Genomic DNA, 19,746 nt, shown 5'->3' with positions numbered 1-19,746 from the left:
TTGACTGTGCGTTGTGTGAAGAAATATTTCCTTTAGTTTGTTTTAAACCTGCTGCCTATTCATTTCATTGGGTGACCCCTAGTTCTTAAGTTACGTGAAGGAGTAAATAACACTTCTTTATTTCCTTTCTCCACACCAGTGATGGTTTTATAGACCTCAATCATATCTCCCTTTAGCTGTCTCTTTTCCAAGGTGAACAGTCCCAGTCTTTTTAATCTCTCCGCATACGGAAGCCGTTCCATACCCCTAATCATTTTTGTTGCCCTTCTGTATAACTTTCCCAATTCTAAGTAAGATGGGACGACCAGATCTGCACACAATATTCAAGATGTGGGTATAGCTAGATTTATGTGGAGGCATTATGATTTTCTGTCTTACTATCTATCGCTTTCCTAATGATTCCTAACATTAGGCTTTTTCACTGCCATTGCACATGGAACAGATGTTTTCAGAGAACGATTCAGTTACATCAAGGTCTCTTTCCTAAGTGGTTATTTTGTATGTACTGCTGGGATTGTTTCCAACGTGCATTACTTGGCAGATGAAATTCAATGTTGACAAATGGAATTTTGTTGCCAGTCACTCAGTTTTGTGAGATCCCTTTGTAACTCTTTACAGTCTGCTTGGGACTTAACTATCTTGAATAGTTTTGTATCATTTATACATTTTGCCACCTCACTGTTTATCCCTTTTTCCAGATCATTTATGAATATGTTGAACAGCGCTGGTCCCAGTACAGACCCCTGGGGGACCTCAATATTTACCTCTCTCCATTCTGAAAACTGGCAATTTATTCCTACCCTTTGTTTCCTATCTTTTAACTAGTTACAGATTGATGACTGCTTACTTTAAGAGCTTTTGGTCAGGGACCTTGTCAAAGACTTTCTGAAAGTCCAGGTACATCGTATCCACTGGATCACCCTTGTCCACATTTGTTGACCCCTTCAAAGAATTTTAATAGATTGGTGTGGCATGATGTCCTTTTACCAAAAAAAAGTGTTGATTCTTCACCAACAAATTGTGTTCATCTCTGTGTCTGATAATTCTGTTCTTTACTAGAGTTTCAACCAGTTTGCTTGATATGGAAGTTAGGCTTACCAGCCTGTCATTGCCAGGGTCGACTCTAGAGCCTTTTTTAAAAATTGGTATCACGTTAGCTATCCTCCAGTCATCTGATACAGAAGCTGATTTAAATGACGAGTTACATACCACAGTTAGTAGTTCTGCAGTTTCGTATTTGAATTCCTTCAGAACTCTTGGGTGACACCATCTAGTCCTGGTGACTCTGTTACTGTTTAATTTATCAGTTTGTTCCAAAACCTCCTGTAACAGCACCGCAGTCTGAGACAGTTCCTCAGACTTGTCACCTAAAAAGAATGGCTCAAGTGTGAAAGATGCAAAGAATTCGTTTCGTTTCTCCGCAATGGGTTTATCTTTCTTGAGTGCTCCTTTATTCTACCAATGGTTCCACTGAATGTTTAGTGTAGAAGCTTCCTGCTTCTGATGTACTAAAAAAATTTGCTGTTAGTTTTTGAGTCTTTGGCTAGTTGCTCTTCAAATTCTTTTGTCCTGCCTAATTATACTTGACTTGCCAGAATTTATGCTCCTTTCTATTTTCCTCAGTAGGTTTTAACTTCCAGTTTTGACATGATGCCTTTTTGGCCTCTAACCGCTTCTTTTACTTTGTTTAATCGTGGTAGCACTTTTTTGGCCCTCTTACTATGTTTTTTTTTTCATTTGGAATATACAGTTAATTTGAGACTTTATTATAGTGTTTTTTTTAAAAAAAAAATTCCATGCAGCTTGCAGGCATTTCACTTTTGGGATTGTACCTTTCAATTTCTGTTTAGCTAGCTTCCTCAGTTTTGTGTAGTTCCCCTTTCTGAATTTAAATGCTCTGAGGTGGGCTTCTTTGCTGTTCCCAGATCTCCGCCATTACCAATAGCCTTAATATTGTTTACAAGTGAAGTTCCTTATGCTGTGTATTACCAGGAATCTTCTCAGGCCGGGCTGGCTCCAGGCACCAGCAGAGGAAGCACATGCCTGGAGCAGCACATGCTAAGGGGTGGCATTCCGTCCATTCTTGGGGCGGCAGAGTCTGGGCGGCTTTTTTATTTTATTTCTGCTTTGGCAGTTCGGCTGGCGGCAGTCCGAGCATTTGGTTTTGGGTTTTTTTGGGGCGCTTCGGCAGTTCAGGCGGTGGCAGTCTGAGTGTGGTTTTTTTTTTCCCTGTTTCGGCAGTTTGGGCGGTGGCAGTCCGAACATTTGTTTTGGGGTTTTTCTGAGGGCACTTAGGCAGTTCGGGCAGCAGCAGTCCAAGTGTTTTTGTGTTTGCTTGGGGTGGCAAAAATGGTAGAGCCGGCCCTGTTCTTGGGGGGAATATTTCAAAGAAGGGCAGCTTATGCCAAGGTCCACAGTGCAAATCCTTCTCAAAGCACAAATTTTCCTGGTTATCAAATGTCCTTATTTCTCCCAGGGAGTAAAAGAGCAGATTCATTCCTGATATAACTCCAGTGTATCTTACTGAATAATAATTATATTATAACAATTATTATAAATCATTTTATGATTTGGCCATCCTCTGTTTCCTCCTCTGAAATGCACACAACTATATAGTTCTGTATTGCTGTTGGTGTTTCTGGCAACAACAAAATTCTGCACAGTGCTTCTTCTTAACCCAGTTGGTGAGGATTTACGAGCTTCTTGAAGCCTCGTTTGAACATGTTGCCTCAGAGCTCATGTAGAGTGGCATTCGCCCCAGAAATTTCAGTTAAAAAATGTAGTCAGCATTAGCATGGTGATTGACTCATTTAGAGAGTCCCAAACATCGCTTTATTTTTCCCCTCTAATTCTGCCTACAACCTTTTTGGGCAGGCTTGCAAAACAATTTTTTACCTACCCAATCCCCCAAATTAAACCAGCTCCTGTATCTGTGATCACACCTTAGTAGGGTGATGGCCACAAACATAAACTGAGGATTAGGAAATGATTCATTAGGATACATCAAAAACGAAACTGCCTACATTTGCCAAAAGTTGCCATGTAGTTATATTTGAGATGCTGCTGTTTTCCCTGTATCACAGTTTCAGGGTCATTGCACCATTATCCTCCTTGTCCCTGGTCTGCTCCTGGAGTGCCCAGTCAAGTCTTAGATCTCCAGCTGTTACTGGTCTCTGGGCAAAGACCCTTGACTCACTCCTGTCTGACTAGGGTTTTTGGAAGGGCACAGCCCCCTGCCTTACACTATGGTAAAGACCAGTGTCTGTGCATTGTTTTTTCTCCAAGGGCTATGACCAGCATATTGCCGGCAATTCCAAGTTACTACACAACTCAGGGTAAAAACATTATAGAGAAAACATAATAAATATACCAGGGGTCACTCATCAGTCTTATGCGGCCCTCTTAAGCCAAAACATTCCCACCCTTTTGAAAGGATTTGGGAGCCCCGTTGGATAATAGGTACTGTTCATTTCCTGGGTCAGAAAAAAGGCCCTGGGTCTGTTCAAGGTAATCCTTTTATACCGAAAGCCCTTTCTTTGTCTCCCACTCTCTGGAAATCCCAACTTGAGCCAATATATTTCATGACCCCAGGTGGTGCTTCTCTGGAGTTACTCACAATCCCCAAGATAATCACCCCCCTGTGTTTTTAGTTCCTGGAGGAACTCTGGTAATTCTCACCAATGGAGCAGAACCCAGTCGTACATGAAACCCTACATAATTTTAACATAGAAGTATCCAAAGATACGGCATGGGGTTTCAATATCTGTCACACCCTGTATTTAGACTAAGAAACAATTGTGATAGAGGTGTGGTATCTGGAAAACATTGATCCCTGGAGTATGTGACATAGCTTTATAACACTGGATTCAGACGAAAGAAGGCCTGTCCACACTCGTCCGAGAATTTGGCAAGAGCTCTGCTAGCTACACTGACTACATTATTGTAGTTCGTGTGGTTGTGGTCCCACTGTGGACAGAGTGTGTATCATAAATATTTTCACTTGTACTTTAAAAATATGCTGTTTTTTCTATGCAAGTGTTGTGCAATGTATTGGTTTCAAGAATCTTTGTAGGCTGAAAAAAATGTAAGATATTAAAAAAAAAAGGCAAACAGCTTTAAGGAGAAGCAAAAATGTCTCTGCCTGTTCCATTTGTTTATTTATTATTGTGTTTTAATAGTCTTTTTCTCCCACAGGCATTTCTTATTCAGAACAGGAACAAGGACAACACCACTGTTCAGTACTGCAACACAGGGTTACACGATGGAATCTGGCTCTGTTTCTCCCCCTCCTACTCAGCCAGTACCTAGAAATACACTATCAAGAAGTGCTTTTAAATTCAAGAAGTCTTCAGAGTGTTGCAGCTGGAAAGGTACTGCCCTCTGTGCTATAAAAGTCTCCGTGCTACTGGCAATACTGTTATGCTACTGTATAGGTAGGTTCTAGTTTATATGATTATCATCACCATAAATCTGGATGTCTGTTTTGTTGGTTATATATGGACTGTGCCCAACTGTACAATATAAAGCTTTATTTTTATCTGTAGTTTCTGGTAACAGCTTAAACCTTCAGAGAAATTTAACTGAAACTTAATTTAAGATCCTATCTAAAGAATAAGTACTTTGCAAGTATTTTTCAGCAGAACAGCAGTTGAAATATCTTAAAAAAAAGACTATAAATGAGAAATGTCAAATTTTTAAGATACACCTCTACCTCGATATAACGCTGTCCTCGGGAGCCAAAAAAACTTACCGCGTTATAGGTGAAACTGCGTTATATTGAACTTGCTTTGATCCGCTGGAGCGCGCAGCTCTGCGCCCCCCGCCTCGCAGAGCACCGCTTTACCATGTTATATCCGAATGCATGTTATATCAGGTCGTGTTATATCGGGGTAGAGGAGTATATAAAATATAAGCTGTAAATACCTGTAATTCATATTGTACACAATTTCCAACATATGTATTGTATTTTCTCTGTTTTCTTCCCTATCAGGCATAACTTACCTTATTTAGCATTTCAAATTTTTGTTGTTATGATCTCATGTATTTGGATTTATATAGCGATCAAAGGATTACTAAACACTTCAAGCAGAAACAAGTATTTGTTATCTGTCTAAGCAGATGACATAAACACAAAAAAGTGGGAAAAAAATAATGTTTTTCCACTCAGTCTGTCCTATTTTTAAATAATTTTATATTTTGCTTCATTGTCTGTTAACGTTGTTTCTTCTTCTTCTTTCGTGCCACTTCCCTGTTCGGGGTCGGAGAGCGTTATAGCCTTCTGCCAAGACTTCTGCCATTGCAAGAGCCATCCTACCAATCAGTTGACCCAGGCTCTGAGAATTGCTAAGACACTTTTTTTTCTTTTCGGTGTAGACACAACCTAAGTCTTCAGCAAATCACACATTCCAAGGTGGCTCCCTTCATATAGTCACAAACTGCCCCGTCCCTCTGGGGCGCCTCTCCTGCACACACTGCCCCATCCCTCTGGGGCGCCTCTCCTGCACACGCTGCCCACCAGTCATTCTTCATGATAGAGCAAATATTTAAATATCAATGGCAACATAAAATGCATTCTGTCATTTATTTTTTTTGTTCTATTTTTGTAATATAAATGCTATTTTATTAAATTTAAAAGCCCAGTAATGCATGAAACCATTTTTCATTACTACTCTTGTATGAACTCTTAGGTAAATCCATTCTGCACAGAGTAGAAGAGTGAGATTTAGACCTAACAAGTGAAACATGTAATGGGAAAATACATATTGTAGCTTATATTTCACTGGGTTAAATATAGGTGAAATTTAAATGTCTGGCTTGTCAGTATGACTTATATGATGGCAGAAAGGTCACAGGGATGTCAGGGAGAAAAATGCAAATGACACAAGAAGGGCAAAAGTCAAGGAAATACAGTTTTTTTTTTTTTAAAGTCATGTCTTAGGCATTGTTAGATAGTTTCATATGTTTTCCTCATTTTAGTGTAACTATGTAGAACTGTGCTTGTGCTGTGATTACTGGGTTGATATCTGTTCACTGTTATTGCCAGTCCAGAAATTAACCTATTTTATTATCATTATTACAAAAGATTTATATTGCACGGTAAATGTATGTTTTAACAAACAAACTCTCCTTGCCTTGAAAAGGTTAAAAGCTACAAGACAAAGTCAAAACTCACAGCCCTTTTAGGAGTCTGAGGGTACGTCTACACTACCCGCCGGATAGGCAGGTAGTGATTGATCTATTGGAGATCGATTTATCACGTCTAGTGTAGACGAGATAAAATTGATCCCCGATCGCTCTGCCGTCAACTCTGGAACTCCACTGTGGCGAGAGGCGGAAGCGGAGTTGACGGGGGAGCGGCAGCAGTCGACTCACCGCTGTCCTCATGGCCAGGTAAATCGACCCAGGATACGCCGACTTCAGCTACGCTATTTGCATAGCTGAAGTTGCGTATCTTAGGCCGACTCCCCCCGCCAGTGTAGACCTAGCCTGAGAGTGAGGAGATTATTCTCTATGAGAATAAGAGATGAGGGATAACCTTAGGAGATGGGTTTTCAAATAGAATTTGAAGGTGAGTGGGTACTTGGCCAATGAAGACAGGTGTAGGTGGAACCATGAAGGAAGAGTGAGAGCCAAGGGCAAGGAAAAATATTAAATCAAATTAACCCTTTGTATAGATATTTTTAAATCAATGTTGGGAAATGAGAAACATCATCAATCCTCTTTGTTCACTAATTGACTTTCTGTCGCTATGGTATTGTCCCTGAGTTTCTGCTCCCTATTATTCTACCATCCAGCCAAGCATTTAATATGACAGTTGCTATTATCACGTTCACCCACAAATCCCAAAGGGCTGGATTCTGTTTCAGTTGGACTTAGTGGCAAGACTCAAACTGATTTCAGTGAGGCAGAAGATGTCAAGAGTAATAGATGTGTGATTTTCATGATTAAAAACAAAGTACGTCTCTCTCATGACAGCAGTGACAGAAGCGTAGCTGTAATCGTGAGTTTATTTTACTCTATTAATAAGTACAATATGCTTCCCTGCATTGCTAAGTTAACATTATTCTGCTGCTCCTAAAGCTCACTTACTGGCAGTAGTAAGAAAAACATAACTTAATTCATAATGCTATTTAAATTGAATGTTTATTGCAGTACCTGTTAACAGGCATGAGGGAAAATTATAACTTAATTGCCATTAATCACCTTTGCTTTCATTATGTGATCATAAAGACGTCTTCTTTTATCTGGATTTAATTTAAATACAGCAGTGTCATTCTTATTAAGAGAGAGATTCTACACTTTATGATTGCAGTGGGGTGGTTACCCGCTCCTGCCCTTCGGGGCTTACAACAGCCCAGGAGAGGGATGTAGCTGGGGCAAGAAGCCTGGGCTGATTGGGAGAAAGCAGGCCCAGCTGCGGCCAGGTCCCAGTCAGGCCCAGCTGGTCCCTATAAGAGGCAGTGAGCCAGGAGCCCAGACACTCTCCCTCTGGCTGTAGAGGGAGAAGGGCCTGGCTGCAGGGAGCTAGACAAGGTACCTAGAGTAGAGCAGGGCTGGGGAAAGGCAGGGCAGCTCCTTCCTAGAAAGCCCCAGGCTGCGGCCTACCATAAGGCCAACAGGTACTAGGGATTGCAGAGGGCAGCTCAGGGGTATGGCCAAGGCAGCAGGTCCAAACCCCTTTGCCGATGGTAAGTGGCTGATACTGCAGTCTGCCCCAGTGAACAGGGGCTAGATGGAGACTGGGCAGTAGCCAAGACTGAGGCAAAGTGGGGATAGTTGGGTGGGGGTTCCCCAGTTAAAAAGGCACTGGGGTGCTGGAAGTGAGCTAATTCCCAAGGACAACCAGCAGGAGTGAGTCTGGTATGTCTACAATGATGGATAGGCCAAATCTGCCCACATGGTTGCATGTGCCTCCTGTTGGATCTTTGGACATGAGTAAGAGCCACAAGCTGTTTTCCTTCAGTCTATCCCTGGCCTAAAGCATGTGGCAGATTTTTCAATACCATGTTTGTGCTCTGGACATTATTTTTGTCATCACAACATTTCAGATGTGTTGCTGTGTACCAGAACCTATGTACATCCATAATTAATATATGGAGCTATATCTATCTCATAGAACTGGAAGGGACCTTGAGAGGGCAAGTCCAGCCCCCTGCCTTCACAGCAGGACCAAGTTTGCCCCAGATCCCTAATTGGTCCCTTCAAGGGTTGAACTCATACCCTGGGTTTGGCAGGCCAATGCCCAAACCACTGAGCTATCCCTCCTCCCTAAAGGTAGCACCTCCTTTTCCTTGCCTACATCCTTGGAAAGCGTGGTGCTGTTACACAGTGTACCAGACTGCTGACTCAGTGTCAGAGTTTGTTTGTTGAAACACACATTTACAGTGCAATATACACACAGTGCACCACTCACAACATACTTTTACACTTATTAAAGAGTCAGTATAATGAGGCTTCCCTTCTGTCAGTCTTTTAAGGTCAGTATACCAGGAACCTAGGGATAGCTCAGTGCTCTGAGCAGTGGCCTGTGAAACCCAGGGTTGTGAGTTCAATCCTTGAAGGGGCCCTTTAGGGAACTGGGGTAAACATCTGTCTGTGGATGGGACCTGCTTTGAGCAGGGGGTTGGACTAGATGAACTCCTGAGGGCCCTTCTAACCCTGATATTCTATGATTTTAAGCCAGAAATTTGTCCAGCACTTTCTCAAGTGCTTAGGCAAGAGTCTAGGTACCTTTAGAGCCTTAGGGTATGTCCACTGGATCAGCAGGTGGGGATCAATTTATTGTGTCTCATCTAGTTGTGATAAATTGATCCCTGAATGCTCTGCCATCAACTCCAGAAGTCCACCAGGGCAAGAGGCAGAAGTGGAGTCAACAGGGGAGCCCTAGCCATCAATCCTGTGCTGTGAGGACGGGAGGTAAGTTGATCTTAGAGACATGAGTTTCAGCTATGCTATTCTATTCTTGTAGCTGAAGTTGCGTCTCTTAGATTGATTCCCCCCCACCAACATGTAGACCAGGCTGTAGGAGGTCCCACAAACTGGAGGTGCTGACAAAGCACATAGCTCCCTCTTGAGTTCCTTAGGACAATGGTTTCCACACTTTTTAGTAAGGCAACTCACCGACTGCATTTCATCTATTTTGGCAAACCACCAAGGGTCTAAATCTGTGAGCAGGCCCCCAAATCCTACGCCAGTATCCTTTTCTTTCATCTTCTCTGCTTAATCCTGCTCCTCACCGTGCCAAGGGGATGCACTGACCCCCATAGCAGCACCCTCAGCCTTGGCATCACAATCCTAATCCTGGCCCAGTGCAGAAGCAGAGGAGGGGTTGGAGAGCAAGCCCATCCCATGCTCACCCCACAGCAGTGGCTCCTGCCATAGGGCCACGCCTGGCTCCCCACTCCATTTGCACTTGGAACCCATGATCACTGCACTGCTCAGGTTTGTTCCAGCCACCCCTCATTCTGACCTGAGTGGCACTGTGACCCCACGCCCAGGTTGCAACGCTCATAGCAAGGAGCTGGGCCCAGTCCTGTGGGACAGGAACTGCCACTGAAGAGTGAATGTGGTATGGGGTTGGCTCTCCAACACTCCTTCCCCTTAGGGATTCCCTCTACACCGGGCCTACCACTCATGTAGAACTTTTCTGCAACCTGGTTGCTTGGGACCCACTGTTTGGGAACCTCGGCCTTAGGAGGCTTGTTGGTGTCTTAGGAAGTCTGAAAGGGGGTCCAATTCCTTCAGGCTGCCGTGTATGTATGTGTCTAATGGGTGCTCTGGAGTAAAGTAAATAAGTCACTGGTGAAGTTTATCAGCACCTGAGGATTGTAGAGTCTGGTGTGCCATCATAATGTTCCTATTTCAACACTTTTAATACCCCTTTTAAATTTACCTGTATAGTCAGTAATTTGGTCTTGTGCCAATAACTCAGCTAGCTCAATCAACTCAATTTTAATCATCTCAGGGATCCTGTTCTTAAATCGTGAGTTCCCCCCTGGCACGAGGCTATCCACACCACTTAAACCCTTATTGTGAAGCTTAACAGGTGTGGATAATGCTGCATGGACTTTCTACACAGGGTAATTATCAGACAATGGAGAAAATCTTCTGAAGTTGATGCACTATATATTTTTTCAATATACCAAAATGACAATTTTAATTTATATTTTAAAACAAATGTTTAAATGATCTTTGTTATGATTTGTTCAGTGTGGTGAGACAAGTGCCCATCCCATTCAGGAAGGGATTAATGTGCTCTGAGCACGATCAGCTCCATCCCGGCACACCTGTGAAGCTTGGTAAACTTGGAGATGGACAGGTCCTCAAAAGGGAGGATCCCTGCTTACTGGAGGGTGGCACTCTGAAGGAGCAGGACTACAACTCGGAGCTCCCCAATCTCTGGAAAAAAGGGTTGCTGACCAGTTAAATGACTTGAGAGCCTTGGGTGCCCAGACCCTCTCAGAAAGAAGAGGGGTGGATGCTTTTCTCTGCCTTCCCCCTTATCCTTCCCCCCGTCTTTGGCTTCCTGAAGTCTTAGGACTCAGCTTATTGTGGGCTGTGGAAGTTTACTGACGTTTTGGGTTTGGATTACTTTAACTCCCCTCACAAGGGGGCAAACACCGTGAACAGCACAGCTGAAGTGCTATGCTCTGGACTCCCAAAGGTCTGGTCTGTGCTCACCTTGTTAAGCTATTTGGTTGGTAGATTATTCTCAAGCCTCCCCAGGAAATGGGGAGAAGGGGCTTGGGGGGACAGGGCTCCAAGTGGCCCCTCCCTGAATGTTTGTTTAAATCACTTGGTGGTGGCAGCAATACCGTCCAAGCACAAGGAAAGGAATTTGTGCCTTGGGGAAGTTTTTAACCTAAGCTGGTGGAATATAAGCTTAGGGGGGTCTTTCATGTGGGTCCCCACATCTGTACCTCAGAGTGGGGAGGGAACCCTGACAGGTGCCCCCCCCCCCCGATATATAGCTATAGATAATATGGAGAACAAATAGCTTTTCCCAGGAGAAGTGTTCTTTCTGGATTTTTATTTTGCGTTTTGTTTTGTTTTGAGGTGGGGAGGGAATGGGAGGAGACTGGAAGAGAAGAATTTCCAGGTATTTTCAGGTGTTTACATATTCTGAATTTCTGTCACTCTGAATTGTGTAAAAGAACATGACATATTTGAAATTTTTTGAAATGAGAAACATTAGTGTCTAATTTCCATCTGCGGAAGATAACTTCAACTATTTTAAAATGTTAAAAGGGAAATGATGGGAACATCAAGAATCTTTCTAGGCCTAGTAAGAAACAATAGGAAATTTAGAGAAGCCCCGTTGATGGGAAGGGAAGTGAGCGGAGTCCATAATGGTCGAGAGGGATTTGATTAGCGTGGAGTGAGAGAGATGTGGCTTGTGGGTGCAATCGATTCCCATTTTTTGGTGGAGTAAATGGAATGCGTGGAGTTATCTGCTAGGTGGAATTGGTTTGCTAAAACGTGGAAACTTCAGAAAGGGTGGGCAGGACATCTGATAAAGTGGGTCTGTAAAAAGCTTGCTAGCTCGTCTTCTATTTCAGTCTTCACAGGAGATTGTTGATATTCTATTGTGAAAGTGGCTGATCAGTTCTGCAAATAAGTGCTTATTATTTAGTGATTACCAAACATCAGTGTGTGAATTTATAAGACTCAACATGCCAAAAGTTGGAGGAAGTGGTAAGAACCAAGCAGTTAAATATGCTGGAGTAGGGTGTGAGTGTTGTCAAAAATTGCTAAGTAGAAGGATAGAAAGGGTTCATACTTGGCCTCGCTAGTGTAGAAAATAGGTATATCTGGATTCTTCAAGATCAGATGTTCCACAGTCTCTTCAAGTTGAAAAACTGAACATTAATTGGTTTGATGATCCTGCAGGTTAAACATTTTCAGTGCCATCACCACCACTGAAACATAGCTATGTAAGTCCTTGTTCTGTACCTTTTGATAGTGCTTCAACATCTGCTTAATTCAGGAGCAATCTGTGTATTCATCTTTGACACCCACAAAATTCTTAATACAATGGCCAATGAGTTGCCATTTCTGCTTTTGCATCTGTTGTCAAAGGCCTCTTTGGTCTCTGTCTCCCATACTTCTGTATTCAGAGCTTCAGTGTCTACTGCTGAGATGTTGTGTGCCTTAGTATCATTGTCTTTGAACTTCTGAAGTCCAGTACTGGCTATTTTGACATCAACTGCTTTGGCTGAAAGTGTATGCACTTCAGCATCAGATCCCTCTGTGCTGTGTTTTATCAGTGCCAATCAGGTATATTGGTATTCAGTTTGTGGAGACTAGCAAGTCAGTCTATGACTTCTCACATCACTTGGTTATTTAGCCACAGGTCAAGTTCCTCCAGCATGAGCCCTGTCTCCACCACTCTTTTTCTGTTGGCTTTGTCAACCTCTACCTTCCTGGTTCCAACTGGTGGGAAACGTCCCCCGTTTCTCCCTTCATGCCTTACCTGTACTATGCCTTCACATGGTTGGTCTTGTGAGCCAGATCTCATCCTTTCCTCAGAAAAATCCACAGAAGGGAAGCCAGGAGAGAGGAAATCTCTGAGCAAGATTCCCCTCGTAGTTTTCCCTGCATAGATCCATGGAAGTGGCAAGAATTCCCTTTCCTCTCTTAGAATAGGCAAGATCCATCTGTGAATAGGCCAGGACCATCTGTGAAGAGACCTCTTTTTATCATTCCACTGACCATTAGACCCACACTGTAGGGTTTCCTCACAGCTTTCAGAATTCTCTCTGCAGAGCATTCCCATGCTGTGGAGTGGTACACTGGATATTTACGCAACTTTCTTTTCACTGTTCTGGCCCTGTTTTTACACTTGTTCAGAAGACTCTGCAGCATTGAGGGAGGGGGATAACAGTGCCATGATCGTGGGTGATATTTGTCTTTTAAATCCTTCCTTTGTTGAACTAGTACTACGAATAGTGATATGCTGAAGGGCCCTAGGGGTTGGGACTGTATTGTGCTGGGCACTGTACGGACACAAAAGAGAATGTGTTCTTATTTGTGTAATTTGCATTTTTAAACTATTTAAAACTTAAAAGTCAGAAAACATTTGTTTGGTGTGTTTATTAGCGTTTACCTTTCCTCACTTTATTTTTATATTTCATGTACACGATTTTGATGTTTGTGAAAAGTGCTTTATTAAGTGTGCGGTAAGTAGAGAGCCACATTTGTATAAGGTTGGTGCTACAAAGAACACAATAGATCAGAACATAAGAACAGCTGTACCGGGTCAGACCAAAGGTCCATCTAGCCGAGTATCCTGTCTGCCGACAGTGGGCAATGCCAGGTGCCCCAGAGGGAGTGAACCTAACAGGCAATGAGCAAGTGATCTCTCTTCTGCCATCCATCTCCATCCTCTGACAAACAGAGGCTAGGGACACCATTCCTTACCCATCCTGGCTAATAGCCATTAATGGACTTAACCTCCATGAATTTATCCAGTTCTCTTTTAAAAATATATATATATATATATATAGAGAGAGAGAGAGAGAGAGAGAAACAAAAAGCTAGGAGCCAGGAGCTACTAAACTCTCATATATATATAGAAACAAAAAGCTAGGAGCCAGGAGCTACTAAACTCTCATCCTAGTTCTAACAGTAGCATTTTCTGTGACTTTGAGCAAATCATTCAACCTCTCTGCCTCATGTTAAACATCGCTATAGAATTGTCTGCTTCTCAAGGTGCTTTGAAGATTAGTTAGTTAGTGGGACAACTCCAGTTAACGTCAGTGGGAGCTGAGGACACTCAGCATCCTACACGATTTGGTGCATGTTTTGGAAAGTGCCCTAAAGCAGAAAATAGGGTGGCGGTGGGGTGGGGTGGGACTATCTGAACCAAATTTCCAGGTTAAAACACATCCATAGTTTAGTATCAGAGGGGTAGCCGTGTTAGTCTGGATCTGTAAAAGCAACAAAGAATCCTGTGGCACCTTATAGACTAACAGACGTTTTGCAGCATGAGCTTTCGTGGGTGAATACCCACTTCTTCGGATGCAAGAGTTTAGTGTAATATGGGTCAAGACATGAAACTGTCTCTGGAAAGGACTGAACAGTATCCCTGTTCTGAACTCTGTGGGGGTTGAATCTGATTTTTTTTTGGCTGTTCCATCCATAATTTAAACAGGGAAGGGTCTGTTTGTTTGTATTCGTTCAACTGAATTGACTTTGTAAAATCCTTTAGAGAATGTTAGTGGTGTGTAAATGAATGCTCTGTTTAATTTAGTGACAATTGCACTTCCCAATTCTGCTGATTGGTTTTGTTGTTCACATGAGTGTCACTTTGAAAAGCTGTATAATCCATTTCCCCTTAATTTACACTTTATAGTGTGACTGTATGCTTATTAGGACTGATAAACACCATAGTTAATCCTCCTTACGAAATAACAAGACGCATACTTTGCAAGATAATTACGTTCATAATAATCAAGACTTGAGGGATGATCATAAAACAGTTTCTTTAATAGACATACTTCAGGTAAATCGTTGCATTCTGACTTGGAAGGTATTTGTGTGAGATCTTTGTTTGTTAGTTCCACTTGAGTTAATTCCTCAGGATCTTTAATATCCTCAGAAAGATTCTCAAGTAACATTTCATCTGAGAGGAGTCTAAATATTTGGCAGCTTATTTAAAAGAAGACTGAGAGCAAAACGTGGGTATTAATATTTGATCTCATAATATTTTTTTTACCTTTTAGTAAAATTAGGGGGATTTGCACAAGAAAACAACACTATAGATTCTGGAGAACTTGATATAGGCCAAAGAGCAATACAAGAGGTTCCTCCGGGGATCTTCTGGAGATCACAGCTCTTCATTGATCAGCCACAGTTTCTAAGATTCAATATCTCCCTTCAGAAAGATGCATTGATTGGTGTATATGGCCAAAAGGGCTTACCCCCATCACATACCCAGGTAAGAGCTGCTTTCATTAAAAGCAAGATATAATATTGAAAACTGCCAGTTTGCATCTTTTTAAGAGCTGTGTTTCTTAGGATTGTAGTCTTTCCTTTTTCCTATTTTATTTTTACTTTCCATTTTGTATATTGATCTTACACTATGTGAAAAATATATTGTCATTCTAATATAAGTTCAGTTTTAAAAGATATTCTGGGATTGAAAATCTGCAGTGTGGGGAAAGCTTTTGCTTTATGATCAAATCTGATCATTGTTTTCAGTGATGATGCCTGTCATAACTGCGTTAAATGTCTCTTTATCTTCCAACACAGTGGTCCATGGACATACTTTTAACTTTTGAATAAACTAGTGTATCATGCTATAGTCATGCATTTATTTGCTCTCCTGGGTTTGTCTACCAAAAAGCAAAGCTGGCAAGGTTACAAGCAAGTAGAAAAAAATCCTTTTTGATAACAGTTCAGTTTGTTCTTCTAGTGAGTGTCATGCTATGTACGGTTTGCTATTTGATTAAAAAAAATAATATATTGAAATATGTGTATATGGGATACAGTGAACTAAGATTGCAAGAATCAATTATTATTAGATATTTTCCTGTCTTAAGATTTCTCCAGAGTATCCCAGAATACAGTTCTGCTTCACTGTATTCAGAGTTCACCCTGATTAAAATCTTATTTAACCCCCCAAATGTGAATTTCTTCTATTTCTACCCAATTTCAGTCCAAGTTCTGCTTTCTCGTACGTAGCTCACAAAGGAGAGGTCCGTCAAATAACTATTAGCCAAAATGGTCAGGGATGCAACCCCAAGCTCTCGGTGTCTCTACGTCTCTGACTACCAGATGCTGGGACTGGACAATGGAGGATGGATCACTTGACAATTGTCCTGTTCTGTTCATGCTCTTTGAAGCGTCTGGCATTGGCCACTGTTGGAAGACAGAATACTGGGCTAGATGGACCATTCATCTAGTATGGCCATTCTTATGTCCTTATGCTCTACCAAAGAGGACATTTTTTCCAGTTGCTTGAAAATTAGCTATTACTGAGTTAAGAGAGCACTGCAACTTCTTGCAATTCTAATGCTGGGTGAGAAATTCGGCATCTGTCATGTCCAGACCTCTGGACAAAGCAGATTAATGGACTTGCATAGAAGATCAGCTATTATGCTTGTATTTGGTTTCAATAAAAAAATCTAACTTCAAAATTCCATTCATTTTTCTGGTTTGTTTTATTTTAAAACAAAGAAATCTGTCAAATCTAGAACTCTGATTTTTCAAAGAAAGCTACCCCCAATTACATTATTCTGAACTGTTTACCAGGTATGTGGGATAGCTGTAGCCATGTCAGTCCCAGGATATTAAAGCGATAAGGTGGGTGAGATAATATCTTCTTTTGGACCACCAGACCCAAAGAAGAGCTCTGAGTGGCTCAAAAACTTGTCTCTCTCACCAATAGAAGCAGGTTCAAGAAAAGAGATTACTTCACGCACCTTGTCTCTCTATTTACCAGGTACTAATTGACATTCCCCTGTTTGGTAATATGTTGAAATACCCTGTTGAAATGAAAGGGGAGAGAGTTAAAGTTTCTGGAGGGCATTCATTGTGAATTTCTTTATTTGTGCAATTAAAGTCACCATCTGAACATTACAGTAACTTCTTTAATTTCCTTGGTTTTTTTAAAAAGGTGAAAAATTAAAGAGAAGGTATTTAATGAAAAATACACTTAAGTTTCACACACAAACTCACTTCTAGACTGAGAGGAAGCACAATAAATTCCATTATGCCCTCTAAGAGCCTGACTCTCTAGCACAAACATCAAAGAGAGCGAACCACTATTCGGTTCCTTTCCAGGGATACGAGCAGTTTTATACACAAGCCTTGCCTAGTTCATTAGTGGTTGCAGCAGTTAACAAAATCTCATATCAGTCAGCATCAACAAACACCTAAAGACAGAGAGCCCAAGAAATTAGACTTGTTCGGTCAGAAGAATTATTCAACATCAAACCTGCAAGTGAGAATCACCAATTACCAAGCCCTGTTGTTGAAATCTGATTGTATTAGTTGGGATTCCACTACCAACTTTATACATGAGCTTTCACAAGATGACAGGGAAAATTGAAATCCATCATCACTGAGGGTCATCTTGTATCATGTATGTCCCTCCAGGCAGCCTTTGATACTTCAGATACAGCCTGCAGAGTGGTGGCAACCTCAGTCGCAAAGAGGAAATCTTCCTAACTCCACTCTTCAGGGATCGCTAAAAAAGTTCACGTAACAAGTTAGGGTCACCCATTCAAAGGATTAAATTATTAATGCAAAAACAGAGGGGGCTTTACATTCTCTAAAGGACTTGTGTGAGATTGACATTCCTGGGGGAGGGAGGATGTCTACCCTCTGAGATCGAAGCATAAGCACTTTAAGCCATAGTCACAAGAGAGGTAATCCTTTTACCTGCGGCATAGGCAGCCTGAACAATCTAGAAAGAGACAAACATTGCACAGAAGGAAGGCATCTGTTTCCACCTCTATTTCTGCTCATCAACCTCTATCCCCCATAAGGTGGGAGGGATAGCTCAGTGGTTTGAGCATTGGCCTGCTAAACCCAGGGTGGTGAGTTCAGTCCTTGATGGGGCCACTTAGGGACCTGGGGCAAAAATCAGTACTCGGTCCTGCTAGTGAAGGCAGGGGGCTGGACTCAATGACCTTTCAAGGTCCTTTCCAGTTCTAGGAGATAGGTGTATCTCCTATTATTATTTTTTATCAACATCAAAGCAGCAGATTTGACTGCTTGGTCAGGAGCAGAGTGCAAATCCCTTCAGATCTTCCTGTCCTATCCTCTCCATTTGTGAATAATTTATTTCATTTCTGTGGTTCTGGAGCACCATCACAATGGATTGTTGGGTCCTGGAGATATAGAGGTGGGCTATACCATCCAGTTCTGTATCCACGTTCTCTGTCCCTATTCAGGGACACCTCTCACAGAGAAGGTTTCATGAAGAGGTGCCAGTCACTTCTTATCAGAGCAGTGGAAGAAGTTCCTCAATAGTACAGGGAACACAGTGGATTTTATTCTCATTACTTTCTGATTCCCAGAAAGAAAGGTGATTGGTGGCCCATTCTGCACTTTAATTCACAAGCTCAAGTTCAGGGTTGTGACTCTGGCTACTATAATTCCATCCCTACATTGGAGCAATTGGTACATAGCCCTTGACCTTCAGGACATGCATTTTCTTATTGCGATTCACCCACCCCACAGAAGATAGCTGACATTTCAAGTGGGCAATTGCCACTACAGTACCGCATGTTACCACTCAACCTGTTGACAGCACCCAGGATTTTCACAGGATGCCTAGCAGTAATAGCAGCTTACCTCAAAGAGCTAGGAATCCAAATTTTCCCATACCTAGATGACTGGCTCATTCATCCAATAGCATGTAACAGCAGACCCTGCATCTGTTTGCCCTTTCAGGCCTGAAAGTAAATGAAGAGAAGTAATACTGACGCCCACAGGAAAAATAGAATCCATTGGAACCATTCTTGACTCCACAACAACAATGGCTTATCTTCCACCAGAGAGATTCCAAGCCATACTAAACCTACGAACCCACCTGCAAACTCAGCCCAGGATGTCAATGAGAACTTGTCTCTGATATGTGGCCTCCTGCACCTTCTTAACTCGGCAGGCCAGACTCCACTTTCATTGCATGCAGGAGTGGCTGAAGTCTGCTTATCAGCCAAGCAAACATCAACTGAATATGCTAGTATACATTACACCACAAGTCCTGTCCTCATTCAATTGGCAGCTGGACCCACTGAAAATCTGCAAAGGAGAACCATTCTCTCTTCCGCTACCTACAAAGATGTTGATGACAGATGCCTCCACATTAGGATAGGGGGCCCATTTAGAGAACCTCCAGACACAAAATATATGGATTCCTCAGGAAGTAAGACTCCACATAAATGTCCTGGTGCTAAGAGACATTTGTTCAGCATGCTCAGTTTTTCGGTCCTAAAAGGAATAACATACAAATCATGACAAAATATTACAGCCATGTTTTATCTTTGGGAATTTTGTATCCGTCATGAAATTATTCTGAGGGTGGTTCATTTGCTAGGGATGCACAGGCCATGCTAGCACATCACCTCAGCAGACAATTTTCAAGTAACCATGAGTGGTGCATAAATGATGACGTAATTCAAGACATATTACTCAGGGAGAAGGAAAGTGGGGGAGAACGTCCCACCATAATAACATAAGAACAGCCGTACCGGGTCAGACCAAAGGTCCATCTAGCCCAGTATCTGTCTACTGACAGTGGCCAATGCCAGGTGCCCCAGAGGGAGTGAACTGAACAGGCAATGATCAAGTGATCTCTCCTGCCATCCATCTCTATCCTCTGACAAACAGAGGCTAGGGACACCATTCCTTACCTATCCTGGCTAATAGCCATTTATGGACTTAACCACCATGAATTTATCCAGTTCTCTTTTAAACCCTGTTATAGTCCTTGCCATCACAACCTCCTCAGGCAAGGAGTTCCACAAGTTGACTGTGCGCTGCGTGAAGAAGAACTTCCTTTTATTTGTTTTAAACCTGCTGCCCATTAATTTCATTTGGTGACCCCTAGTTCTTGTATTATGGGAATAAGTAAATAACTTTTCCTTATCCACTTTCTCAACATCACTCATGATTTTATATACCTCTATCATATCCCCCCCTTAGTCTTCTCTTTTCCAAGCTGAAGAGTCCTAGCCTCTTTAATCTTTCCTCGTATGGGACCCTCTCCAAACCACTAATCATTTTAGTTGCCCT

The 19,746-nt window shown here is 42.1% G+C and overlaps 1 protein-coding gene across 1 annotated transcript in view; it reads left to right on the top strand.

Moving 5' to 3' along the window:
- Positions 1–295: 295 nt before the first annotated feature.
- Positions 296–19,746, top strand: part of LOC120375382 — an 82,425-nt gene continuing 62,974 nt past the window's right edge. The window contains exons 1-3 of the mRNA XM_039496003.1: positions 296–330; positions 4,195–4,433; positions 14,724–14,938. Of these exons, the coding sequence (XP_039351937.1) occupies positions 296–330; positions 4,195–4,433; positions 14,724–14,938 (489 nt within the window). The remainder of the gene's footprint in view (positions 331–4,194; positions 4,434–14,723; positions 14,939–19,746) is intronic.

Source organism: Mauremys reevesii, linkage group 12 (assembly GCF_016161935.1).
Source record: "Mauremys reevesii isolate NIE-2019 linkage group 12, ASM1616193v1, whole genome shotgun sequence".
Taxonomy (NCBI): domain Eukaryota; kingdom Metazoa; phylum Chordata; order Testudines; family Geoemydidae; genus Mauremys; species Mauremys reevesii.
Note: the sequence above shows the minus strand (reverse complement) of the source record. Positions and strands in the feature narration are given on the sequence as shown.